General features: G+C 45.5%; 1 protein-coding gene across 4 annotated transcripts in view; it reads right to left on the reverse strand.

The window, feature by feature from the left end:
• Positions 1-1,528: 1,528 nt before the first annotated feature.
• Positions 1,529-27,142, reverse strand: part of PKN1 (protein kinase N1) — a 66,200-nt gene continuing 40,586 nt past the window's right edge. For 2 of the 4 annotated variants that reach the window (XM_083430737.1, XM_083430735.1), the window contains exons 6-22: positions 26,398-26,611; positions 25,895-26,095; positions 25,258-25,367; positions 24,600-24,743; positions 21,971-22,046; positions 15,078-15,240; positions 14,299-14,395; positions 14,069-14,154; positions 13,446-13,524; positions 12,645-12,736; positions 11,770-11,946; positions 11,418-11,480; positions 11,027-11,103; positions 9,782-9,924; positions 9,104-9,211; positions 8,659-8,739; positions 1,529-7,002 (exon numbers count right to left, since the gene is read on the reverse strand). In XM_083430737.1, the coding sequence (XP_083286863.1) occupies positions 6,799-7,002; positions 8,659-8,739; positions 9,104-9,211; positions 9,782-9,924; positions 11,027-11,103; positions 11,418-11,480; positions 11,770-11,946; positions 12,645-12,736; positions 13,446-13,524; positions 14,069-14,154; positions 14,299-14,395; positions 15,078-15,240; positions 21,971-22,046; positions 24,600-24,743; positions 25,258-25,367; positions 25,895-26,095; positions 26,398-26,611 (2,115 nt within the window). In that variant the 3' untranslated portion in view covers positions 1,529-6,798. The remainder of the gene's footprint in view (positions 7,003-8,658; positions 8,740-9,103; positions 9,212-9,781; positions 9,925-11,026; positions 11,104-11,417; positions 11,481-11,769; positions 11,947-12,644; positions 12,737-13,445; positions 13,525-14,068; positions 14,155-14,298; positions 14,396-15,077; positions 15,241-21,970; positions 22,047-24,599; positions 24,744-25,257; positions 25,368-25,894; positions 26,096-26,397; positions 26,612-27,142) is intronic. The other 2 variants (XM_083430738.1, XM_083430736.1) reach the window with 1 other exon arrangement.

Genomic DNA, 27,142 nt, shown 5'->3' on the forward strand with positions numbered 1-27,142 from the left:
GTACTGTTCCATATCTGTAAAGCCGTGAGACTGCCATTGCCTCTGTGGCAGCAGTACCTGCTACAGGTAATTACCAGTCAAGAGCCCTTTTTGAGGGTGGGGAGGGCAAGGCATCATCCTGCTCCAGGATAAGGAGAAAAGGATCTGAAGGGTGGCACTGGCCATGGGTGGTGGGGAGTTGTCCGAAAGCCCTTCATAACCATTCATTCCCCCTCCACGTGAGGAGGCACCCAGGGGTATCTGAGGAACCCCTAGTGAATAACAGGTTTCATGGTTTTTCATTCCTCTTACCAAAGCTGCCAAGCTTTGTTCACACCATGAGACGTTTGTTGAATTGCTCCAATCTGGACTCACATCTATACTCCCCACAAGTGCTTGCCTTTTCTCAGTAAGCAGCCACAGTAGTAGCAGTGCAATCTAGTTCTTCACTGCTTCAGCATTTTTTCCTCCCATCCAGCTTTAGTAAGAGTGTTGCCAGGTGGTGTTTACTGTGGAACCGATGCTGCTCATGCATTCAAGGGTTGAGTTTTTCCTTCTTTCTTTGCAACATCCACATGTCGTCAATGGCATCAAAATGCCAGCCTGCATTTTTATCCCTCACTTAATCAAGGTTTAAAAATTCCGTGGAAAATCTGATGCTAAAAATAACCTGTTAACGGTGGCCTGCGTGTGATATATGAATGACTCACTTTGCAGAATTAAGCGCCTGTCTAGATGCACCATCATCCCTTAAAGCAAGCAGAGGCAGATCTGGCCTTTTCACCTTTGCTGGATTCTGAAGAGGATAAAAAAGAAAAAGAAAAGAACAACCTCTTGCAATGGGCTCCATGACAAAAGGTGGTTAGATCTCCGCCTACCTCACACTAACAATGGGCATAAAAAGTCAGTCATGTGGTCCCCAGAGCATAAAGGACAAGGTGGTCTAGCCATGTTACCATCCCCTAAACCTTTTCACAGTATGGATACTGGTTATTGAAGCTTTCATCTTGCAGCCTATTGGAAGTGTCCCACAGAGTTTTAAGTAGGCAGGAAGATGAAAGCTTCACACACATAACTTGGCTTCACTTCAGTGGTGGGAAAGTAGGTAGCAGGGCTGCTGAAAAACAGGACTGTGGTCCAACATCCTTAATAGTTGCACAGAGGAAGAAATGCTAACAGGGATGTAGCACACCTGCTGAAATTCCTTCTATGCAGCTCTTACAGGTGCAAAGTACTGCCCTCTCTTATAAGCCACCATATCAGTAGCGACTATGTCTTATTGACACAACCAGTTCAAGCCATTTATGACTTGGTGGCCCAGCATGGATTAGCTGGGGCATTAAGCCATTGATAAATTCTGTGTTTTTTCTTTAGTAAGTCATATGCAAAAAGGAAAAGAGGACACAAAGAAACTTCTGAACGCCCATTGCTGATAGCTGCCAAAACATGATGTGTGTCGTGCAACAGAGGTATCACAGCAGGAGGGCTTAATAATTTATAGACCTGCAACATGGACGAAATCTTTAAAGATTAGGCATCAACCTCTTCATTGATTCAAATGAGTTTAATCTAACGGTGAATTTCCATCATCCTACAGCTCAAGCTGTATACAGAATACAGCACATTAGGAAGGAGACCAGAGTGAGCAGGTATGAAATTGGTTCGAAAACATTTTTCAAAGTGGCAACTTCAATATCACACAGATGTACAGCGGTGGACAGGGAAAGAGGTGCTTTAGACGAGGCACATGGGAAGAAGGGGCTTTCTAACCACCTGTGACAGGAAATGGCTACGTGTGCTATTTTGCTTGATTGCTCTAGCTAATTCCCTACACTTTACAGAGAAATGTTCTGTACCAGCAAGAGGCTGCAGATGAAGCTGTCCACCTTGGGAGGAATGATATACAGAGGAATGATGTCCACAGAGCTGGCAATCCATGTTATCTTAGTGACACTGTGGAAAAATCAGCTTCAGCCATTAGAATAAGGTAGCATTGTCTAGTAGGGGAAAAGCAGACTCGTTTGATTTAGTTCTGTTAACTCCAATAGTAAAAGGACAGTTTACATGAAAGGAAATACAGGCCAATAGCATAAAGCAATTGTACACTAGCCTATCACCATAAAGTCACCTGCTACAAGACTCCAAGTCATCCCGGCTGCCCCTTCGCATTATAAACCAGGTACACAGATCAAGCACATTTGTAGGCAGAGACGGGAAGGTGAACACAATCAACTTCAGCAAGATTCCCTTTCATTCAACTCTACTCCCAACTTCCTGATAGCATGCTAGTGACTGTTCTGGTATCTGATTATGCTATTTGCGAGAATAATAGGGTGCCCAAGGTCCAGTGAGGAATCAAAGGCTGCTGGGAGCATATATTGCATGGTAGGATGACTGAAGATGGAAACAATCATGGGATGCAATCTTTTAATTTCTCCTCTATAGTGGAGTAAGCCAAACAAAGTGGACACAGAGTTGAGCCCAGCAGGGGGCAAGAGGGTTTAAAATCAGAAGGAAGTTGACCCTGAGGAAAGAACTGTACCCATTCTTTCAACTTCCCCACATCACCCCACAAAATGTCCCCACTAACGAGCAACAGAACGTGGAACTTTCTGCCCCTGCTGCACTCTTGGTCTCCCTCCACAGTAAGCTAAGCCAGGGCTATGTGGGTGGAGCCTGTGCTTAAAACCAATATTCTGAACCAAGGTAACCTGAATTCTGTGAGCTGTACAGATCATACAAAATACACAGATTTGTATGTATTTACTTGCTTTGAACAGGCAAAGAGAGCTATGCAGAAAACCGAAGCCTGGGTTACTAAGAATCTTTTGCTTCTCCTTTGGCTTCTGAGATTTCTGTAAGACATTACGGACATGCTTACAAGAGCATAACTGTGACATTAAGAATTAGAAACTTGATTTTAGGAAAATGAAAGCTGAGGTTTTAATGTGCTGGAGTCTGTGTCCAGGATCAAATTTGAAGCTTGCTAACACAGCTCCAAAATCCAGACTGCCCCAATGTTTCACCGCTTTACTGCAGAACACACTATCTGTGCTTACTGCAACACTCCCCCCCCCCTTTCCAGCCTATAGTTTTAAGACCTGGGAATCATGGTGCTCCATATCCAAATATTGCACACTATCTATCTATCTATCTATCTATCTATCTATCTATCTATCTATCAGAGCCTCCTCCACCCACCCACCCTGCCACATTAGCCACCCCTCTTCTGCCAAAATTTACCCACAAAGTCAGCGTTAGAGTTAAGAACGGAACCCAAGAGACCTTGGATCCAATTCATGGAAGGGCTGGAAACGGAACTGAGTCCTGCCTTTTGCCCGAAGGAGAGCTCTGCTCACTTGCAAGGCTTTTGGTCAGATAGCCTCCAATATGTTAAGGACTAAGTCTACACTTTAAAACTCAAGCTTTATATAAGCAGAGAAGTGAAAGATCCAGACAGCATTTTGTGGCCACAGTGCGATTCTGGTCAGGCAACAGAGGTAGTTACAGTAAGGTAGGAGACTCAGTAGGCAAGACAGAGTTTCAAGTCCACAGCATGATGGTGTCTCCTAGCACAAAATCCATACAGCTACTAAAGTTTGGATGTAGCCCTGTGAAAGATGTAAGAGGCAATGCAAGCAAAGAGGCACAGAGGAAGTTAACAGTGTAAGTGGGAGCAGAAGCTACTACTCTCTTTCCAGAGTACAGGCTGAAACACAGAAGCCTTAAAAGCAAGCCCTCCCAAATCTGGGACAGAACAAAAAGCCCTGACTTTAAAGCAGGTTGCACTGCAATTCAAGACAAGTAGGCTCAAATTTGTCGATTGTGTTAAAAGGAAGGGAGATCAACCAGCATGAATCCAATATACATACAAGGGTCAAAAAAGAATGAAGGAAAAAACAAACTCCAAGCTGCTTCATGAAGCCACATATGGCCACAGTTCAGGAGAGACTAAGGGGCAGAGCAATCCCCTCCCCATACAAAACGCTAGACAAAACCCTGGCCCTAGTTCTCCTGCGGCAGCAACTTTTACAAAACCCTTTGGTACCCCTTTAAGAGGCAACACTGGAATTCTCTCCCTCCAACCCCTGTGGGACGGGACCTTCAGTTGTTTCTTCAAATAGCCCACGACTCCTGTGTTTTGGTCTCAGAACAGAATTGCGTGAGCCTGGTAAAAGTTGAAGTTGAAATAGGGGAAGGCTGCAAATAAGAGGAACATCCCCTGAAAGTAAGTAGGAGGCTGCAAGTATGTTCAGGAAACTGTCCTTTTCTGAAGGCATAAGGAGGCCCTGAGCCCTTGTGCTGATACACTAGAAGAAGAGATGTCCACTACAACCTCCTGGCCAAAAAGACAGAAATGGATTTGCCTTTTTAAGAATGCATACTCAAAGAGTAACTAATCTGTGTTCAGTGATCTCAATAACCCTTTGATACATGAAACTGCGGAGAGTACTGTAGTAAAAAAGGTGGATTTCCTCATTCTTTTCACATAGGTTTATGGGCAGAGTGGAACTTCTAAATCTGTCTTCCCCAACCTGATGGCTTCCATGTTTTTTCCAACAACAACTCCCAATAGGCCAAGCCAACTTGTACTAGAGGAGGCCAATGTGAGTTGTGATCCAAAACACCGGGAGAGCACCAGGTTGGGGAAGGGTTGCTAATCAACATTAGAAACCCAAGTAGAGAACCAGGTAATAGTAGCTATGCCAAACTGATCACATATAAAAGGGTATCATAGCGGTCATGTGATATGAGCCACAGAGCATTTATCTTGGATGCAGCTCACAGCACCAGGCAAGAGTTTGCCAGTATTTTTAAAAATATGTAATATCTATCTATATATAATGAATCTCAGGAACATTCGTAGGAAACGAACAAATAGTACTCAGGACAGATTTCTCCGAACAGCCTTGCAGAAAGGAGCAATGTAACTCTGCAGCATTTATACTCAGGATATTTCCATCAAGGACCGCTAATGGGGAGATGTTGCCTCCATCAAACTTCTTGCACTCGTAAGAGAATTTGCTTGGGGCCCAGGCAGAGCCACACTCACACCAGCAACGGCTGTTCTCAAACTCTTCCCTATATGTGTACATTGCCCCTTTCTCACCAAATCTCTGAACTGCCAAAGCTCAAGCCCAGGCAAAACCCCTTACTCACCCTTCTGTGAGCTAATTTCTCCCTAGCAGAGCAGGGCAAGGAGGATGTTGTCAGCACTGAAAAGGGGAGGGTTCTGGTTTTTTTAGAAAGCTACCCTCCAAAATAAAAAGCAAACCAGGAGCGGAATATGGGGATGGAGTTCCCAAACCATCACCTATTCCTACGTGAGATGTGCTCCCTTAGCATGGCAGCTAGCAGATGTCGCTGCAAAAGCTGGGACACGCGATGGAAACAACAAAATGTTAAGACATGATGGTGATTTCCAAGTGGTAGATTTGAATTAATAAATGTTGCTGAAATTCATTATTATCCGGGCTCAGCGAACTATTCTGTCTAGCTTGCAATACTTGGCTGTATTATGAATCAAGTGTTGTTTCCTCCTGAGAAGTTCCTCTCCAGGACTCTTGAGTGTGCATGGCCAGCAGTCGGCAGAAGAAGTGCCAGAAGTCAGCTGCTGTTTAGTAGGCACAGAAGTTCTTTAATGTTAACTGCTACTTCATGATGAAACAAGCTCTCGTTGATTGCTGTAATCTACGTGACCAAGCCCGCCCAACCAAGCAGCCTTTCGTTTGGCAAGTGTGACCTCTACCTGGGTCAATCAATGATCCTGACTGTTTCTTGCAAGCACGTTAGAAGACTCTCCCCGCACCCTGCGTATCTTGACTTAAAACCCTCCCTTGGCCTCAGGTGAGTTTGTTCAGGGCATGTTTGTGTGCTTGAATTTCTGCCATGGCTGGCACTGGGGCAGGTGAAACCATTCTATGATTCCCAGCAAGGGCAATATAACAATGCACCTATGTGTTGTGCTGTCAGCACACATGTGCCAATGTTATGAACTGGAGAGAATCTGGGCGGCCAAAGCAGGCAAGCTTTCCTCCCAAAAGCTTACACATTCAGAGCCGGTTCCATTATAGAGCCAAGGGGAATTTGTCTACCACTGAAGTTTGAACAACCAAACCTTTACAGTACATTTTTAGAGAAAAGATGCAAGACAGTGGTGCAAAACAGGACAAAGAAGGCTTCCCCTTCTGGGTTAAGAGTTCAAAACATTGGGTTTCAACAAAAACACCAGAAGGACAAGCCATATCTTTGGAAGATTTTTTTTTTTTTTTAAGGAAGGGAAAAAATCTCAGGCATTTGTTAGGTCAGGGAAAGGCCTTTTGGCTTCTGTGGCTCCAACACCTATGGATTTCTATTCGTGGGAAAGCCTATTTGCTCATTTTTGCAGGCAGTTTGGGAATCAGTGGATAAGCACATGCTATCACAGAGACTCCGCTGCCCAAGTCTCGGGGCCAACAGCGTCTGTTCTATTGGGCTTGGCCGTCTTTCTTTCTATCTCTTTCTCTGCCCCTCCCCTAGAGCTAGCCAGTGTCCGAGTGTCTGCATGAATGATACTGTGTCCTGAAGGGTGCAGAAGTACTTCTGGGGCTTTCGCGGTCTAGGCTCAGAGCTGGCATATGTCGGTGAACGTTAACTCTACACCCATGAAGTTGGCAGTGCTGCTGGGCTGTCCCAGCTCCACTCGCGGAGCTAACAGCAGGGCTAGCAAGCGTCTCGAGTCACTGGTGGAGCAGAGCCCTGCCCCATACAGGGCTGGCAGTGGTGGTGTTTTTCTTCTTCTTTGGGGGTGGGAATCTCCTTGCCCCCCAACTCCTAGAGCTAGCAGGCATTGGATACATAGTCAAAGTCCTTGAAGGCATCCTGCTCCTTTTGGGTGAGGGGCCGTGATTCACGGGGCGGCGTCAGCATAGCCGCTTCGGCTGTGAACTCCTCGTCAAAGTTGCTGATGTCTTCGCGGCCCTTGACTACTGGCACAAATGGTGGCTTGATCTTGCGGGCCAGCAGGGCTTCCCAGTCTATGCTCTGAGAGATAAGAGGAGAGAGAGAAAACCATCAGGGACTTTTGATAAATATCCCATGGAGGGCTGCGAGAGAAGCTGCATGGTACTGGAATGATACAGCAGACAATGCAGTAGGAGCAGCAATATAGACCAGCACACATTTAAAGCAGTACCATACTGCTTCGGTTATTCCCAAATAATCGTGGGAGCTATAGTTTGTTAAGGGTTCTGAGAGCTGTTAGGTGACCCCTGTTCCCCTCACAGAGCTACCATTCCCAGAGTTCACTGGGAAGAGAGACTGATTGTTGGACTATTCTGGAAACTGTAGATCTTTTGAGGGGGTCTCCTAGCAACTCTCAGGATCCTTAAGGGACTCAACTTCCCTGAGGAGCCATGACAGTTTAAAGACGTACAAAAACCAGTCATCAACATATATAAATCTTTGTTACCAATGTGATATACAGGGATTGAGGGAGGAATGAATATAGAATGAGAGATCTCAGTTTCAACCACACAGTGGGAAACTGTTTTAAGTGCTATAACAAGGGTGTCTCTGGACCTTAAATTGAGGCTCCTACAACAAAAAAAATTATTTAGAATATACTGGACCCCATTATGTTTGTTTAAAAAAGGGCTATCTAAGGTATCTAACTGTTGGGGATTCAATAGGGATAATGCTTCTGTAAAACATATTCTTTTCAAGTGTCCTATATTGAAATATTTTTGGCAGAAGGTAACTGAAACTATCAACAGAACTGTACGGAACAGCCTTACATAGCAAAATATCCCTTTGGATTATATGCCCAGCACATGGAACCTTAAAAAAGGACAATATGAGTGGATTCTCCGTGCCCTTACCACGGCAAAAAGACTGATACTAATGAACTGGAAAAATAAAAAAGTGGCTCTCTTCTATGATTGGATTGAAGACTTATACTGTAATAGGTTAAGATCTGGTGAAGTACAATAACAACTTTGTAAAGAAAAAAAAAGTGGTATGATACTGCTTTAAATGTATAGTGTGGATGAGGCCTGGGGCAGTCTTTCCAAATGGTGCATTGCTCCATGCTGCTCCATTGCACACCACTAGGGAGTGCTGTTGTGCATGCAGAGAAAGGAGCAGCTTCTTCCCTGGTACAGGTTTGAGACAGGAAAACCGCTAGCTAACAATGCTGGGAGTTTTTCATTTACACAGCATGTGTTTTGAGTGTTTTACATAATGGGATAATGTATCCGTAATCCTTTACAGCTCTAACATGACAATAGCCAGACTTGAGTCTTGGGGACAAAGACAAGGTCACCACAAACGCATGAGAAAGAGAGATGGCTATGCGGCCCCTTTTGCAGACGAACATCTTTTGAGGACCCGAGTGATCTTCATCAGATGCATGGAGACAAGACTCTGGGTCCATGAAAACTCCACAATAAATTTGCTTGAGCCTTTCAGAAAAGGACCCACAAGTCTTGCTCTTTTTCTGTGACAGATTCTTCCTCTGGAAGAAGTGGGGTAATCACAAAAGCACCATCCTGGCTGTAATATTAGGCTGCTGCACAGTCCCAATGGAGGCCGGGCCCACAGTGGGTGCATTTTAGATGCCAAGAAGCTGGGGCAGAGGCTCTCTCAGCATTACCCTGAAGGAAGAATCTGGGAGAAGCAGAAAGACAGACAGAAACTGACCCTGAAGAATGGCTGCTTCTTCACGTCCTCAGCATCTCGCTCACTAGAGCCCAAGCGACGTTCTGGGTTTCGCCGCAACAGCTGAGTGGGGAGAGAGAGAGAAAGAGAGAGAGAGAGAGAGAGAGAGAGAGAGCGCTCATCAGCACCAGGCTTCCCTGTGAGTAAAGCTGTTGTTAACCTATTCCTACCCTCCACAGTCTCTCCCAAAGCCTCGGGTGACGGAGAAGAGTGTGCCCTATTGGGCTCATGCTCGGCCCATACTCAGGCCTGGGGTGGGTTGAAGGAATTTGCAATGGTGCTCCACTCTGCTCAAGGCCCCCAAACCCTCCCCTTGTTCTCTACAGCCTACGCTCCCTTAAGTAGGAACCACCCCCACCCCCAACCCTATTTGACTCTGGCAAGCCTCCAGCCCAGAGTGTGTGTGGGGGGGAGCCCTTAGACTCACCCGGCGCATGATGCCGATGGCCTCCGAGGAAAGGAAACGGGGGTAGCGCACCTCGTCATTGACGATGCTGTCAAAGACTTCCTCTTCGTCGTCTCCAGGGAATGGGGACTACAAAGTCAATCGAGGCAGGATCAGTAGATGAAGGGCGTCATTGATGATCTGTTCCTCTGGGCATCCCTTAGGATGAACTCCAGGACACCCTTGCTTTCATCTCTGCTGGGCCACCACCCATGCCCTCTAAAACACCTAGGTGGCTCACATGGCCTTGTATAGGCAACTCTTCTCAAGTCAGTTCTAGCCCACAGAACTTCCAACCTTGCTCTTCCTAGGCTCTTGTGGAGAACGAGGCCTCTTTGATTTCCCTCCTTGGGAATGACTGCAGTTCAGTAGGAGAATATCTTGCTTTGCAATGGTTTAAATGCCTGACCTAGTCAGGTGGGAGTTGGAGAGACTCCTGGGCAGCCATGGCAATTACTGAGTAAGATGAGCCAATGATCCTATGTCACCCAAAACATCCAAGTTCTTCTGCACACACTCACTCTCTCTCTGTGTGTGTGCACAACCCCTCTGCCTCCAAACCTACACACACACACAATCCTATGCTTCATTGCCAATAATGAAACCCTGGTCTCCTGCTCTCAACTCACTGTTTTCCTCAGTCAAACAGGTGGGACTCACCTCCCCTACAAGCATCTCGTAGATAAGGACCCCCAAGCCCCACCAGTCGACGGCTCTTGTGTATGATGTGTCTGTCAACACCTCAGGAGCCAAGAACTCCGGAGTCCCACAGAAGGTGCTGGTGCGGTCAGCATAGCCCATCCCTGGCAGAGCAAAAGAAAGTGGTTATTAACACGTTCCCTCACCGACAGCCCTCTGCAAAGTGCCTGCCAGGGAGGGACAAACATCTGGAAACATCTGAGGGGGACTTTTGAAATAAGGGATAGATGAAGCACATTCTCCTTCAGGATTTGGAGGATTTCACATTACAGTGGAGAACTGGGCTAAGAAAGCTTAAGCAAAACAGACCATTCCTCCCCTCTGCATGCTCCCCACCAACCAGGTCTTTTGGGGATCATTGTAGATTAGTTTAGTGCCTACCAGGGCAGTTGTTTTAGTCTGGCATCATTTCTACAAGGCTGTACTTTGTTTGCATTTTGATTTAGAGCAGGGGCGGTCAACATTTTTCAGGTTGAGGGCCAAGGGCTGCAAGCCAGCATGAACACACATTTGGACGCATGTGCGCACCCATGGAGCACATAGTGCATACAGTCCCAGGGGTGTGGAGAGAAGATGAAAAGCAGCCTGCACACACACACACAGTTGGGGGGCGCACACACACACACACACACACACTCAGTTGAAGGGGACAGGCTGGCAGATACAAATGTATCTCTCCTCTCCGCCCCCCCCCCCCCCCAGTATACTATAAAAAGAGGAATAAATTCAGGGGCGAGGGAAGAGGTGCTACTGCACTTCCTGCAGCTTGGCACCAATGAAAAGATATGCATTCTGCAGCTTCAAGCTTTGGCTGCTCTCGAGATCGATAGCAGAGATTATATCTCTTCATTAGGTGTCAGCGTGAAGCTACAGGAAGTGCCTGGGACAAAAGTTACTGAGAGCTGCAGAATCACTCTGTCTAAGGAGTTTTAGTGATGTTTAAGGACTGCAAAGGCTTAAAAAATAATTAAGTGCAATAACTATGCATCCAAGCAAGGCCACAAGGTAAATCTGCAAAATTCTGGAAAAAAGTGCTTTAACAAATTCTGGAAAACCCTGAAAATGTAAAATGTCGGGCAGGGGGGTGGAAAAAGGTCTCTGTGGCCATTAAAATATCTTACAGCCTGCAGGCTGTGGGTTCACTACCCCCAGTTTAGAGGATCCTATGCCTACCGTGGAGGTATCCATCTCACCCCAGACAATCACCTTCTTTGCAGAGGCCGAAGTCTGCAATCTTCACAAAACCCTCTGTGTCCAGCAGTAAGTTATCCAGCTTCAGATCCCTGCAGGGCAAGAGAATTTTAGGCAGAGAGAACCACTACATTCTGCAGAAACTATTAGCTAACCTCACCGAAGGGAGCTACAGGGTTAACTGAAGTTGCACTGTAACACAGGAATCCTGTATAGTATTCCACAGCTCTTTGTTTGGCAGGAGACACCACGATTATCCCACTGTGCATAGGCAGAGGAACAACACCCTGCTACGCTATAACACATATCAAGCAGCACAGAGCAAAAAGACAACACGAAAGAGTGCAGAAGAGACTCTGGGAGGGGAGGAATTTACCAGGATGGTGGCCCTCCTGGCGTTACCTACCTGTATACAATTTTGTGGTCGTGAAGAAACTGCAGCCCCAGCACAACGCAAGCAGCATAAAACCTACAGAGGGCAAGAGAGGGAGAGACCATGACCAGCCCTTCTCTGGTTAGTCAGCAGTGACTAACTAACTACATGAAGGCTTCAAGAAGAGAACTGTGCAGTAACAGGCAAAGTAAATAGGGCTGGAAAGGCAGACTCGCCACCCACTGCATCCCTGCCTAATCGGCTCTCAGTGTGCTGGCAAGAGAGCAAGTGACCCCAAAACAGCAATGGGCAAGATGCTTTTAGGCGCCTCTAGCCCCTTTCCATTGCCTGCCCTGTGGCTCCCTCTCCCTGACCCATAACTCACGTGGCACGTGGCTCTGTGAATACATCCGTGTGGATGTGCATCATGAGGTCTCCGCCTGCTGTGTACTCCATGACAAAGCAGACATGCTGGGGTGTCTGGAAGCAGGCGAAGAGGTTCACTAGGAAAGGGTGTCGCGCATGGGTCACGATCTCAAAGATCCTCTTCTCGCACATCAGGCTAGTAGGGAAGCGGGGGGGGGGGGGGGAGAAACCATGTCAGGAGGGCGACAACCACACATTGCCTGGCACTCTAAAAACAGGCTGTTGCCTTCACAGTTGCAGTTTGTGCATTTGTCACTGCTTGTGTGTGTGTGCATCCACATGCATGCATGGCTGTCTCACTGAGAAGACACAGAGCTGTGAAGGCAGAGATCTACCACATCGGAACTGTCTCCCTCCCAGCTTCCACTCCCACACAATTCAATGCATACATGCATTTTACCCTTATGTATAGTGGGGTGTGGGGAGCCTTGATGCTACCTGAGGCAGGCACATGTGGGATAAAGTATTCCCATGGGAGTGATCAAAGAGACAGACACAGCATGGGAGGTTACAGCACCTTTGGAGTAATGGCATTTAACTGGCTAGAACTGCTCCCTCCTCCCCTTTGGGGGACCTTGGGAGTTGCATGAGCCCATGGCTCCTCATGAGAAGTAACGTGCTTTTTCAGCTCCTGCATACAAATACCATTTCTCTTGCATACACACATAATCTTTCTGCCAAGGCAACAGGAACAGAGCCTAGTATGGGGATGGAGACTCAGGTCTTATCCCAAACTAGCACTATTATGACACCAAAATCATATTAAAAATGCCCAGAGATGCCCTCCAGCCCCCCTGGCACCATGCCTTTCCTTGGCTGCTGGAACAGACTCACCTCTCCACCTCATCCCTTGCAACGATGTCACCCTTCTTCAAGGCTTTAATAGCAAATAGCTCCCCTGTGCGGTGCAATTCAGACAGCAGCACCTACGCCCAAGGCGAACACAAGAAAGGCAGCACAGATCAGTGACTAAACCAGCACCTAACATTTCTCTGGCACTGAAGAGGCAAACTAGGACATCGGGAGAGGTTCAAGCAGAAGAAGTGAGGAGCCAGGGTTCCAGTCACCAGATGGCCTTATGCCTATGAGGATGGGGGGGAAGCAGCTGCACCTCTTGGAGGAATATAAGATACAGTGGTGCCCCGCAAGACGAATGCCTCGCAAGACGGAAAACCAGCTAGACAAAAGGGTTTTCCATTTTGGAGGTGCTTCGCAAAACGAATTTGCTATGGGCTTGCTTCGCAAGACGAAAATGTCTTGCGAGTTCTGCGGGGTTTTTCCCCCTCCTCCCCTTTTTCCCCAGCCCCTAAGCCGCCTAACAGCTTTTCTCTAAGCCGCTTAACAGCTGATGCTAAGCCGCTTAACAGCTGATCTAAGCCGCTTATCAGCTGATCCGCTAAGCCGCTAACAGCCTTTTAGCAGCTAATCCGCTAATCCCTTAATAGCCGCTAATCCCTTAATAGCCGCTAATCCCTTAATAGCCGCTAAACTGCTAATAGCGCTAATCCGCTAATGGGCTAGCTTCGCAAGACGAAAAAAACCGCAAGACGAAGAGACTCGCGGAACGGATTCTTTTCGTCTTGCGAGGTACCACTGTACCTAGAAGTATTGAGGAGGAACTACTAGAATACTCACTTTGCCAAAGTGGCCACGCCCCAGCACAGCGACAAATCGGAAGTCATCCAACGCGAGAGGCATTTTTCTCAGGTGGCTGCTGTCAGATAAAAAGAACAAGTTGGAGAAAGCTGTTCCCCCACCTCTCCCCCCCAAAAAAACACACCACACACACACAAAATGAGCTTCTCCACACTTGGGCCTATGAATGTCAGCTCATGTGAGAATCCCCTGTTTCTGCAACAGGGAATACAGCACAGTTTGGGCACTGTGAAAGGTGGTGGGGAAGCAAGACGTATGTTATCAATGGTGTTACACTTAAAACTTCAGTGGTTTGTGAAATCTGCATGTGCACATTCCAGGCAAGCACCCCAGACAATAATATATTATGTTTGCTATCTCCCAAACCGAAGTAACTGCTGGAAATAAGAGTTCAAGAAATGTTGGAACCTGTGCAAGGGATGAGCCACAACTAAGCTTTCATTGCAGTATAGACTGAAGTTAGCCACTTTAGGAGGCAGGGTTAGAACATGGTAAGGAGGTGCGGTGCAGTTGAAGTGTGTATATGACATAGAAGGTGAGCAAGGATCTGCAATATAGGGGGTGCATGTGGGGTGGGAGGGGGAATAATGATTGTCCCCTACCTGTGGAAAGTACCATCAGATCCTCTTGCCTCCCCTCCTGGGCCCAGCTCCACCTGGAAGGGAATCTCCTCCCCAACTTGTGAGGTCTGGAGAGACAAGCACACAAACAAATTAGAGGCATCTGCAAATGGCAGATTAAGGCAACTCACTGCTGTTCATGACAGAGGAGCAGACAAGGGAGCAACTTCCAGGCAGACAGATGAAAGAAGGGGAAGAACACAGACACTTACCAACAAGACCTTCCCAGGAAGCTCACTGTCATCCTGGCCCACCTGCTCGATTTGAATTCTGTCCCCATCCAAGCTCAGCTTCTCAATGGCAATGTCCCTGGAGAAAAGGAGAAAATGCCATTCTGGAGAATCCCAGGCAATCACATCATGGGGTTGAGGCTGAGTAAGAAACGGAGGCAAGCAGCACCCAGATCACTGCCTCCAGGCCTCAGCATCACACGGACAGCAGTCTAGGTAGGCTAGGCAAGAGCTAGACCTGCAGGAGAACATCTCTGTGTCTTGGAGAAAGGCACGTGCTTATTGGGGGGGTGGGGAGCTCTGATTGCTTTGTGAACTGGGCCCTGGAAGGAAGTTGTCAAGGGGTCTAGAAACCTGCATGGCTATAGCACAGCCACAAATGAGAGCAAGCGCAATCGTGATATTCTTATAATGCTAGACAGCACCCATCTGCTGGTGCCCTAGTGCCCACCTGAGAATAGGGTACATCGACATTGCCCCTTCAAACATATCGCTCCCCTCAAATTCCCTTCTTTCCTTAACCCAGGAATAGGCAAACTCCGGCCCTCCAGATGTTTTGTGACTACAATTCCCATCATCCCTGGCCATCCTGTTAGCCAAGGATGATGGGAATTGTAGTTCCAAAACATCTGGAGGGCCCGAGTTTGCCTATGCCTGCCTTGACCCTAGCAACCAAAGAAAAAAAGAGAGCCACAATATAAAAGAACTTGTGTTTCCCTGTTGCATAGGCTGCTTACCCACCCAGTCTAGTAGGCACCTACCCAGAGTTGAGGCTGTGCCTGCTTTCGGAGCCAGATGTTGGGGTCATCTGCGTCGAAGGGCTGTAAGTGCCTGTGGTGTTGGCCGTGGGGATGATGCGCCGCAGGAGTCGCACCCAAGTGGCAATATCAATGTTCATCTGGCGGGCACGCAGGAAAGCTTTCCCTTGGGGAGAAATGTCAGACCGCAAACCCTGAGAGTGCTGCTGCATCAAAGCAAGCCTTCTGTTTCCAACATGGCCCAACCAGCAAACCCCAGGAAAGCCCATACACAGCGCATGAGGACAATTGCCTTCTTCCACTGCTGTTTTCACAACTGGCATTCTGGCTCTGGCTCTGAACCTGGGGGCAGCATATAAGGCATCATCTAGTAGCAGCTGGGGACATTGGTGGTGCTGTGGGTTAAACCACAGAGCCTAGGATTTGCCGATCAGAAGGTTGGCGGTTCGAATCCCCGCAACGGGGTGAGCTCCCATTGCTCGGTCCCTGCTCCTGCCAACCTAGCAGTTCGAAAGCACGTCAAAGTGCAAGTAGATAAATAGGTACTGCTCCTGACCCAGGGTTACCCAATGTGCTGCTGCTGGACTACAACTCCCATCATTCACCTGGAGGGCACAACAATGGCTACCTGTGAGCTAAGCTGTTGGCAGAAGGATGCGTGATTCAATCAATCCTTCTACAATGTGTGTTAAGAAAGCACCTAAGAAGACTTCCGGAGGCGGCGCGACCGGTAATGGCTGCCTTCTCCGAGTAAGGAGAAGGGAGCTCCGCTGTAAACGGGTCGTCCGCTACGGCGAAGCGGAGACCCATTCAGGAAAACCACAGGTGGCAGAAGCCTGTGGTCTCGGGACCCGGCGGGCGCCAGAAGCAGCCCCCAAAACGTTGAAGGGACCCCGTAAGGGGCTCCGGATCGCGGAGGGGGTAGCGGCGCTGTGGGTCGTTGCGCAAACAGCGAAGTGAAGCCGCGTTGCTGTTGCCGGTCAGCGCTGTCCTTTCTTCCTGCAACTTTTCTGAATTTTGGAAACTACAACCCGTGAGTAAATTTGGACATTGAAAACTCTCTGAAACTTTTGTCAACTTTCTGAAACTTTTTGAGAACTTTCTGAAACTTTTAAAACTTTTTTAAAAAAGTTGAAATTTGGCTGAAAACGGAGTGAGGATAAGCAGGAAGCCCATCTCCCGCTATACTGAACTTTAAGCAAAGAGCAGGAGGAGTGGAGACAAAAAGTTATGCGTTAACTAAATGCTGGCACCCTGTTAAAGCAGTTTTCTGAGTGAAAGACTTTGAGCTATTGACTTTTGCTGGTCATATTGGGAGTGCATTGATACTCTTCTTCTGTGGAACCAGTGGATTACAAAATAAATAAGAATCTCTGGTGCTGGAGCTGCCTGGAAGAGCACCAGTTTGCAACCTTGGATACATTGAATTCAGGTTTTGAAACATTCTGAGTTGGAACTGGATACTTTGAAACTGTTGCAGTCAAGGCACTGTAAGAAACACTGTTTTGCTTTAAGTTTTACTCTGCTAAAAATAATACATTGTGGAGGCGATGGACATGGATTTAAATTTACAAGTTTAACTTGGATTTGATCTTTTCCCTGAAGACGTACTAAGCTCCCTCTAGAGGATTTTGGATTTACAGCAGTGACTTTGTCCTACTTTCCCTTTCCCGGCCTCTGTTTGACTATTGTATCTGGGACTCTGCTTTCTCATGGGAACAACTTGGATTGACCTTGGATTACAGATAACTTTGGAATGAGTGGCGCAAAGAGAAGAGGAAGGACTAAACAAACAACTCTAACTTTATCTGCAGCCTCACAGCGCAGATCTTCTGTGCCGGCCTTGCCTTCCACTTTGCCTCCAGACATAGAGGCGGCCTCCCTAATACAGGCAGGGGAGGGAGAGACAGAGGAGCTGCACCTGGGAGATATGGCTTCAGGGACAAGTAGCTCTGTCTTGGAGAAAATTTTGGAGAAACTGGAGGCTTTGGACAAGAAGGCTGATTTGCATACAGCTAAAATTGAACAGAACACAGAAAGCTTGAATAAGCTGACTGGACAAGTTGCACGGAATGCCCAGTCTATTGGAGAATTAAAGGAGGCTGTAGGTGAAAATCGTAAACTGGCTGAAGATACTAGTCAAAGACTGGAAGAACTTGAGAAAGAAGTAAGACCACTCAGCAAACAAGTTGGAGAACATCAGATTTACTTTTCGATGACAGAACTGCGAAACAGGGAGACCAACTTGAGGATACGGTCAATACCAGAGGTGGAAGAAGATAATTTTATTGAATTTCTAACTAAGGAATTTGCCAAGTTTTGGAAGCTAGAGGAAAAAGACTTCAAAATCGTATCTGCTTTCAGGCTTGGCAGAGTCAGAAGGACAGAGAAGCCCAGAGATTGTTTGATAACACTGAGATCAAAGGAGGAAAGGGACAAGATTTTGGGCCTGCACTACGAAAAGTCACTAGACATTTTGGGCAAGAGAATTGAAATCTACAAGGACATTCCTAAGCAGTTGCTGGACCTTAGATCTAACTACACGGAATTGGCAAGACTGTTGAGAAGCAACGCAATTATCTTCAGGTGGGAGTTCCCACAAGGATTATCCTTTACCTACAGAGGGAGAAAGATCAAAATCAAAACAGTGGAAGATAGAGACAAGTTTTTGGGAGCACACGGAGAAGACCTCCACAAAGGACTTGGATTGCCAGCGCCAGAACTTCCAGGGGAGCCCGCCCCCTCGGATCCTCAAGGACCGGAGAACAAGGTACCACCCCAGAAAGAATAACCAGACTTATCCAGGATGTCTCTGCAGCTTTTGAGCTGGAACATAAATGGCTGTAACAGTCCCGAAAAAAGGTCTAAAATTTTTCATATTTTAAAAAAGGAACAATTGGACATTATATGCTTACAAGAAACACATGTGATTAGGCTCCATAGAAAGGTGTTAATAAATAAAAGGCTTGGTCAAGAATTTATATCATCGGATACAGTTAAAAAGAGAGGTGTGGTGATCTATGCAAAAGAGAGCCTTTCACCAAAATTTCTCTTTAAAGATGAAAGTGGAAGAATCCTCGCAATAGAAGTACAGTATCAAGGAGAAAAAATTTTGATATTAGGAATTTATGCTCCAAATGAAGGAAAATCGGATTTTTATAAGAAGTTGCACGAGACCATGCTGGATTATCTGGATTACAACAACGTCATCATGATGGGGGACATGAACGGGGTAGTATCAACAAATATGGATAAGTCACAGAACCAGAACATTACTAAAGAGGGAAGACTACCTAAGACCTTTTTTGAAATGACTGACAATATGGACTGGGTGGACATCTGGAGAGTTAGAAACCCCTTGGGAAGAGAAGGAACATTCTTTTCTGAAGCTCAACTGACTTGGACACGAATCGACCAAATATGGATAACTAGAAGTCTGGCACCTAAGGTGAGGAAGGTGAAAATCTGCCCTAAAACATGCTCCGACCATAACGCCTTGAGAATGGATATGACATTGATCCCAACCGGCTCCTTTAGATGGAAGATGAATGATGGCCTGTTTAGAGACCAAAGAATTGTAAAGAAGGCCCAAAAAACTTTAAAGGACTATTTTGAGATTAACTTGAACACTACGGTGGAAAAAAGAACTATCTGGGATGCAAGTAAAGCTGTGATGAGAGGGTTCTTGATTCAACAGAATTCCTTAAAGAAAAGACTGCAAAATGAAAAGAAAGATAAAATTCTGGAAAGTATCAAAGAGTTGGAGAAGAAGTTAAGATCTAACCCGAAGTCCCAACCGATTCTGAGAGAAATTAAACTTTATCAGGCACAATATTCCAAACTGATAAATCAGGAAATAGAATGGAAGATTAAAACAATGAAACAAAAAACTTTTGAATCGGCAAATAAATGTGGGAAACTGCTAGCCTGGCAGCTGAAAAGGAGACAAAGATTAAATACAGTAACAAACTTAGAGGTTGAAGGAAGGAACATTCAGAACCCGGGAGAGATTAGAAAGTGCTTCCAGAGGTATTTTAAAAAGCTATACACTCAAGGGCCACAAGATGAAATAGAGATTACACAATTTTTGGAGAGAAATGGATTAGCAAAGCTGTCAGAAGAAAATAGAACAATTTTGAATGGCAAAATAACACGACAAGAGATTGAACAGGCCATCCAGAGTCTGAAACAGGGCAAATCACCAGGGCCAGACGGACTGACCTCTAACTACTATAAGACATTGAAGGATTATTTGATACAACCTTTGTTGGAGGTCAGTAATGAAATAATGGAAGGGAAGAAGGCGCCTGAATCGTGGAAAGAAGCATTTATCACATTGATTCCAAAGTCAGAAACTGAAAAGACACAACTCAAGAACTACCGTCCCATCTCCCTTTTAAATGTGGATTACAAAATATTTGCAGATGTTTTGGCACGAAGATTTAAGAAAGTTTTAAGTGAGATAATCCATAAAGACCAGGCAGGCTTTCTCCCGGGCAGACATATGTTTACTAACACAAGGAACATCATAGACATATTGGAACTTTTACAAACAAACATAAACACTAAAGCAGTTTTAATTTTTATAGACGCGGAGAAAGCCTTCGACAACATATCTTGGAAATTTATGAAGGGGAATTTAAAAGAAATGGGAGTGGGACGGGGGTTTGAGAACGGGATTGAGGCAATATATTCAGAACAAAAGGCTAAACTGATAGTTAACAATGTGGTTACAGAAGAGTTTAAAATTGAAAAAGGTACACGACAAGGCTGCCCGATTTCCCCATTACTGTTTATTTCGGTTCTGGAAGTGCTCCTGAATATGATTAGGGGGGACAGGTTGGTGGAAGGGATTCAGGTCGGAGCGAAACAATATAAACTTAAAGCTTTTGCAGATGACCTAGTTCTGACATTACAGGAGCCGGAGTCTAGTTTGAAAAGAGTACTACAACTGATTCAAAACTTTGGTCGAGTGGCAGGATTTAAGTTAAACAAGCAAAAAACTAAAGTTTTGGGGAAAAACTTGACAGATACTGAGTTGGAACAGCTTCAGAAAGAGACAGAACTAAATGTGGTTAAAAAAGTTAAATACCTAGGGGTAAACATAACAGCAAAAAATCTGAGTTTATTTAAAGATAATTATGAAAAATGTTGGTCAGAGATTAAGAGAGACTTGGATAGTTGGTCAAGACTAAAACTTTCTTTGTTGGGCCGAATAGCTGCCATCAAGATGAATGTATTGCCAAAAATGTTATTTTTGTTTCAGACACTGCAGATTGTAGACAAGACAGAGTGCTTCCGGAAGTGGCAGAAAGATATTTCTAAATTTGTCTGGCAGGGCAAAAAGCCCAGAATCAAATTTAAAATATTAACAGATGCGAAAGAAAGAGGGGGCTTTGCCCTGCCAGATTTAAAGTTGTATTATGAAGCTGCAGCTTTCTGCTGGTTAAAAGATTGGTTACTTCTTGAAGATACGGATGTCTTGGATTTGGAAGGTTTTAATAACGCGTTTGGATGGCATGCATATTTATGGTATGATAAAGCTAAGATAAATAAGGCCTTCAAGAACCATATTGTCAGAAAATCAGTTTTTAATGTCTGGACAAAATATAAAGACTTACTGGAGAATAAAACTCCGAGGTGGCTGTCACCCCTGGAGGCTAAGGCTCGGAAAAGAGCCAATATGGAGGCCAACTGGCCAAAATATTGGGAGATAATAGAAAAGGATGGTGACAACTGGAAATTGCAGAGTTTAGAAAAGATGAGAGACAAAGTGCGAGACTGGTTACAATATGCTCAGATTAAAGAAGTGTTTAAAAATGACAAAAAGCTAGGATTCCAAGTGGAAAAGTCAAAGTTAGAAACTGAACTGTTAGAACCTAAGACTAAGGTACTTTCAAGAATGTATAACTTGCTGCTGAAATGGAACACACATGACGAAATGGTAAAATCAACAATGATAAAATGGGCGCAGGACATTGGGTATAATATTATGTTTGAAGATTGGGAAAGGTTGTGGACCTCTGGGCTGAACTTCACTGCATGTAATGCGTTGAAGGAAAATGTGATGAAAATGATGTATAGATGGCACATGACCCCTGTTAAACTGGCTAAAATATACCATTCGTCTGATAGCAAATGTTGGAAATGTAAGGAAAATGAAGGAACATTTTTTCACCTCTGGTGGACCTGCCCTAGAGTGAAGGCCTTTTGGGAGAAGATATATAATGAATTAAAAAAGGTGTTTAAATACACCTTTACTAAGAAACCAGAGGCCTTTCTCCTGGGTATTGTAGGCCAGAGTGTGTTAAAAAAGGACAGAACATTCTTTATGTACGCAACAACAGCAGCAAGAATATTAATTGCCAAGAATTGGAAAACTCAGGAGCTACCCACTGTGGAAGAATGGCAGATGCAACTGATGGACTATATGCAATTAGCCGAGATGACCGGCAGAATTCGAGACCAGGGAGAAGAAAGGATGGAAGAAGACTGGAGGGAATTTAAGATTTATTTACAAAAATATTGTAATTTGGCTGAGTGTTGAATTGGATGCCAGTGCAGATAATTGTCTACCATTAAATTAGATTTAAGGCTGAATTATATGTCAAACCAAATTAAGATTATTAATTAAGATGAGTTAAATGATAATTTGTTTGAAATAAATTTAATAATGATGTAAGTGTATGCGGGAGGTGTGGGGGAGTCCCATGTAATAATTGAGAGATGTTAAATGGACAATGATAAGTTGTGCTTATCTAATATATGCTTTATTTGAAAACTTCAATAAATATATATTAAAAAAAAAAAAAAAAAGAAAGCACCTAAGAAAACCAGGCAAGGCTAGGGTGGCGAAGATGCTGCCTGCCCTTTTGGCGTTTTCACCCAACCCTTACCTTGCTGCTTGGAGAAGATCTTCTTTTGCCGCTGGAGCTTGGGTATGCGCTCGATGACAGGGTTGAAAAAGGTAACCTGCAGCAGGGGGAAATGACATAAGCTAGTCAAGGGTGAGTTTGCTCACTGGGCGATAATTTCTGCTATGAACACTACTGCAAAAAGAGCCTCAAGGCTGAGGCAGTTAGGGTAGGTTATAAAGCACACCCACATAGAATGGGATAGAAGACGTCTCCACCTTGGAGCAGGAGGGAGGGGCTTAGTCTTTCTCAGCCCCAGGGCAACCACTCCAGGGGCTGCTAGGCCAGTGCTGGGTGTGGCCTTCCCACACTCCTGAACACCCATATGTACACCACATACATGCAGGCGGACAGAGGCGTGCACACTCCCATCAGGTGATGCATGCAAATCATCATCACCATCATCATTTTATTTGTATGCCACCTTTACATAGTAAAAACCATGCTCAAAGTGGCTTACAACATGAAAACATTTGCAGAATTACAAACATAACAAAAGTAGTCCTAAGCAATAAATAAAACTCATCAGAAAGTACACAACCAAACTGAACCATTTCCACATAAATCATAGTTAAGATCTAAAAATATATGAAAAATTATTATCAATAGCACAAAACCATCTAAACCAGAGCTTTCCAAACTTTCCATGCCAATGATGCACTCTTTAGACATGCATCATTTCGTGATGCATTAATTCAGTTTTACTAGCAAGCCAAAGGTTAAACAAACCCATTTCCAGCCCCAGGAGGGGCGTGGGGAGCATTCATGTGACAAACCAATTGCAGCTGAAATATTAACATGTTGCGATACACAGTTTGGAAAGCTTTGATCTAAACAATACCCCAGCCCAAGAGTCTTGTCACCAGCCTCAGCTTCTTTCCCATCACAGTGCTGGATAAAAAGTAAAAGGTAAAGGTACCCCTGCCCGTACGGGCCAGTCGTGTCCGACTCTAGGGTTGTGCGCCCATCTCACTCAAAGAGGCCAAGGGCCAGCGCTGTCCGAAGACACTTCCGGGTCACGTGGCCAGAGCCGCACACGGAAACGCCGTTTACCTTCCCGCTAGTAAGCGGTCCCTATTTATCTACTTGCACCCGAAAGTGCTTTCGAACTGCTAGGTTGGCAGGCGCTGGGACCGAACAGCGGGAGCGCACCCCGCCGCGGGGATTCGAACCGCCGACCTTTCGATCGGCAAGCCCTAGGCACTGAGGCTTTAACCCACAGCGCCACCCGCGTCCCTCACAGTGCTGGATAGAGAAACTTAAATCTTTCCCCACTGCCCAGCGCTGTCATGAGGATGAAAACAGGGACAGCCAAGCACTGTCAGAAAAACCAGAGCTCCATAAGTACCAGTGTAAGAGTGTAAGGTCTTATATCCCTACAACATTCGTTTTATTTAGAAATTTCTACCCTGATTTTCTTTACAAATAAATTCAAAGTGGCTCGCAAAGTTACTAATAACATATCAAAACAAATACAATGGAGACAATCTGATGATTATGAAGAACAGCGCCGTATAATTAAGAGCAGGTCAAAACAAGTTTAAAAGCAAGGAGCTAAAAGCATTAAACCACACTGACAGCTCACTGAAATAAAAAGGGTTTGGCAGTGCACCGAAAACCTATAGAGAGGCAACATCTATCTCCTTGCTAACCCCATGCTAATTCAGGGTTCACCAACACTGTTTCCAGGCTGGAATAAATGGCTTGGAGATCATTCTTTCATCCTGTCAAAATGAGACAAAACAGAAGCTGGGGGTGTTTTGACTTCTTTTTCTCAACATGAAATCTTTGTGGGAGGAAACTATCCCACAGGAATTGAATTGGCGCTGAAAGAGATAGCAGTCTGTTGATTGTCCCTGTAACGAATATTCCATATTTTAGTATCCAAATGAGATGCAATGCTTCAGAAAAAGAACAAAGCCTTTCCAGTTGGATTTCTTTGTGCATGTTCACAGTAACCGTACACTTGCTAAATGTATTTTCTCAAAGTGGTGCTTTCGTTGTAGGTAAACTGCATTTTCCTAATGATCAAATCAAAGCACTTTATAGAATGGGGGGGGGGGACAACATTAAAACCCACAGGCAACTTAAAGAGTCTGCTTTGGAATTTCGTAGACAATTTTAAAAATCCAGTGCAATGCTTGTGCTGGTTGCAATCCAGCAACGTGAAACAGTGACACCCATGTTCAGTTGAGAAAAATACTCTGGAAGATATGATTAAATACCAAACAGGGGAAATCCCAGAGAATATATATATATCTCAACCCTAAATAAATAAAAAACAGAGATTAACAAAGCATGGGTTATTTCTGCCAACATAGGGAGAATGTATTGCTGCTTATAGGAAACTTCCACTTTTACAAAGGGCTGCATGTTAATAGTACACTGGGCAAGTGCTTAGCCTCTATAGAAGGAATAATAATAGGAATTATTTGGAGGACTTTCTTAATATTCACAAAAATGATAGTGAAAACGGGGTTGTATTTCTTCTGCTATTATCAGATAACTCTTGTGTTTTGGCATTTCTCATCTTATCTGCGAAGAAATCTGACTAGCTGGATCTCTAGATATTCAGATCCCAGTTCTGCCCATTTTGGGTCTTTTTTATTACCTCTGCCAAGAGAATGCCCTGTGGCTCCAACTCCAGGTGGATTTCATGGCGCTGGTTGTCAAGGAAATCCTCCAGCTTCAGGTATTTCAGGGCACAGAGACTGCGGTAGTCACGCCAGTACACACCAATCTCGAGCTCTCGTGCCTGAGAGGAAGGGAAATAATCCATATTTTAAAAAATGGCAGCAGCTTATTGGCTTTGACTCTACATTGTACCCACAACTGCCACACCAAGGCTCAATCAAAACTGACACTGGGGGACAACACACCTTCACCACCTTTCTCTGTATGAAGCACAGTTTAGCAATACGACACAAAAGGTGCCAGAGCTATAGCTGACCAGTCTACTGCTTGATGCGTACAAAGAGCAAAGAATCTTAATGACCCTTGCTATGTCCTTGAGATGCACAAATGAACAAAATTCCTCTTTTATATCAGTATATGAGTCCTGATAAACTCTCTCATTCCTCCACAAAGTTATACTTTGACATTTGAGAAGAGGGGGCCAACAGCAAGTTAAGTGGGTATGAATGTGATTGCCACCCTCCATTCCTTTCCCAAAAGGATAGCAAACGCAGAGGTCTTCTTTCCATTATAAAACTGCTGACCCCCTGTGACCCAACCAGGAACATCATGGAAGGATGCATCTTTCCACATACCCTCTCCAGCTCCACTGCGAAAGTCTGGTTCCAGGCTTGTAGGCCGCTGGGTTTCCAGGCTGTCTGGCCGACAACGACATTGTCCAGCTTCAGCACAGCACTCACCTCATCTGCAAGAGGAAGAGTACCGATAAGCTGGAAAAGCGACGGACAGCAAGTAAGAAAGGGGAACAAGCTCAGAAGTGTTAACTCTTAAAAAGTGAAGCGGGAAACAGGGTGTGTGTCCCAACACTCAGCATGTCAGGTACCAGGAAAAGGACAGCAGAGAAAAGAAATGCATCTTCAGATACCCAACATACTGTTGACATTCTTCAGCAGATGATGGCAGAGCGAACAAAATCTCTTATGAGTGTATCTGAAGAAGTGTGCATGCGCACGGAAAGCTTATATGAAGAACAAACTTAGCTGGTCTCTAAGGTGCTACTGGACAATTTATAAAATAAAAATAAAATCTCTTTAATTAGAGATGAATGAGAAAAAACAGAGTAGAAGGATTCCACCTGATGTTGGCTGAGACAAAGATAGGGACCACAGATCCCCCATGTGGAACTAGTTATGCTAGAAGGTCTCCCTTCTTCCAGTTGACCCTTCGCCCAATTTAGAGCCTGCCAACCCGCCCTGCCCCCACATTACTCACTGCTATTATCTTCTGATTTGATGGTGGTCCTGCCGCTTACGCTGCCACTTCGGCTGTACAGGCCTCGCCCGCTGCGGCTCATGAAAGATGGCCGCGCTTCACCAGGGCTGTTGCACGGCAGGGAGACGGTGGAGCCACGGGTGCGCCCTGGGACATATTCCAACAGCTCGCTGCAGCCCAACAGCTGCACTTCCAGCATCCCTATCAACAAGAGAGACAACAGCTCAAAGGGGAAGGTCCAGAAGGCCAGGAGCATTCAAAGCAGAGCAGCCATAACTCCCTGGAGTCTTCTCAAGGGTTTGAGAGAGCAAGGTTTCTCCCACTACTAAGGTATGGGAAAGGAGAGTGAGGTGAGGAAGGAGTCTTGCGCAAATTAGAGAGGTGCTAACTATGGACAGCCCTGGGGCATTTAGGGAGTGGACAGTGCTGAATACTGCAGAAAACCCCGCCAAAAAATAGCAGTGGGCTTTGGAGGCACCCCAAGCAAAGCTAAGTCCAGTTACCTGTGAGTGGAGATGGCTTTGAGAGGGTGTTGTATTGGTTGTGCTGGTAGGAAGTGGTATTGCGGGCACTGAAGGCCGGGGAGGATGCCAGGATGAGCTCTTCCTTGATGAGGCAGCCCTTTGGGTGATCTTGAGGCAGCTCGGCTAGACGCTGCTCCAGGGAGTGCCGCAAAAGGTCCAGCTTCTGGCTCGACTCGTTCAGCTTGGTCTGTGCCTAAAACGGCCAGGGGCAAATATGGCTACATCCTACACATGGCACTGATGGTCGTTTCATCCGCCACCCCATTTCCCAACCTTGTACTAATACCACAGCCTTCTTGGGATATGAATGATGACACGGAGGCACAGTACTCATTAATTCACAAACATCCCAAGTCACATCTCAGTAGCAGAGCTTGCAGCTGGGCGACTCACTAACCCACCCACTCCTAATTTCAGCAGCAAGTAGAACTGGATGCAACAGGTCACAGGCTAGGGAACCATAGAACAGTCAAGAAGGACAAGTAGATGTCCCAGACCTTTTAACTTATCTCGGATTCCTGCCAGACTCTGCTTATGGAGACTCTGCAAATTATGATACCTGCCACAACCTCTGTGACAAACAGATGGTCTGCTTGTTTCCCCTAGACAGCTTCATTAATAGTGAATGCTGCAAGAGGAAACCTAAGCCAGGGTGGGGGGAACGGGGAGAGGAGTTTGGCTGATTTCAACCCTATTAGCTGCTTATAGTAGTCCTAGAGAAAGG

The sequence above is a fragment of the Podarcis tiliguerta genome (assembly GCF_965153285.1).
Source record: "Podarcis tiliguerta genome assembly, chromosome: 2".
Lineage (NCBI taxonomy): Eukaryota > Metazoa > Chordata > Lepidosauria > Squamata > Lacertidae > Podarcis > Podarcis tiliguerta.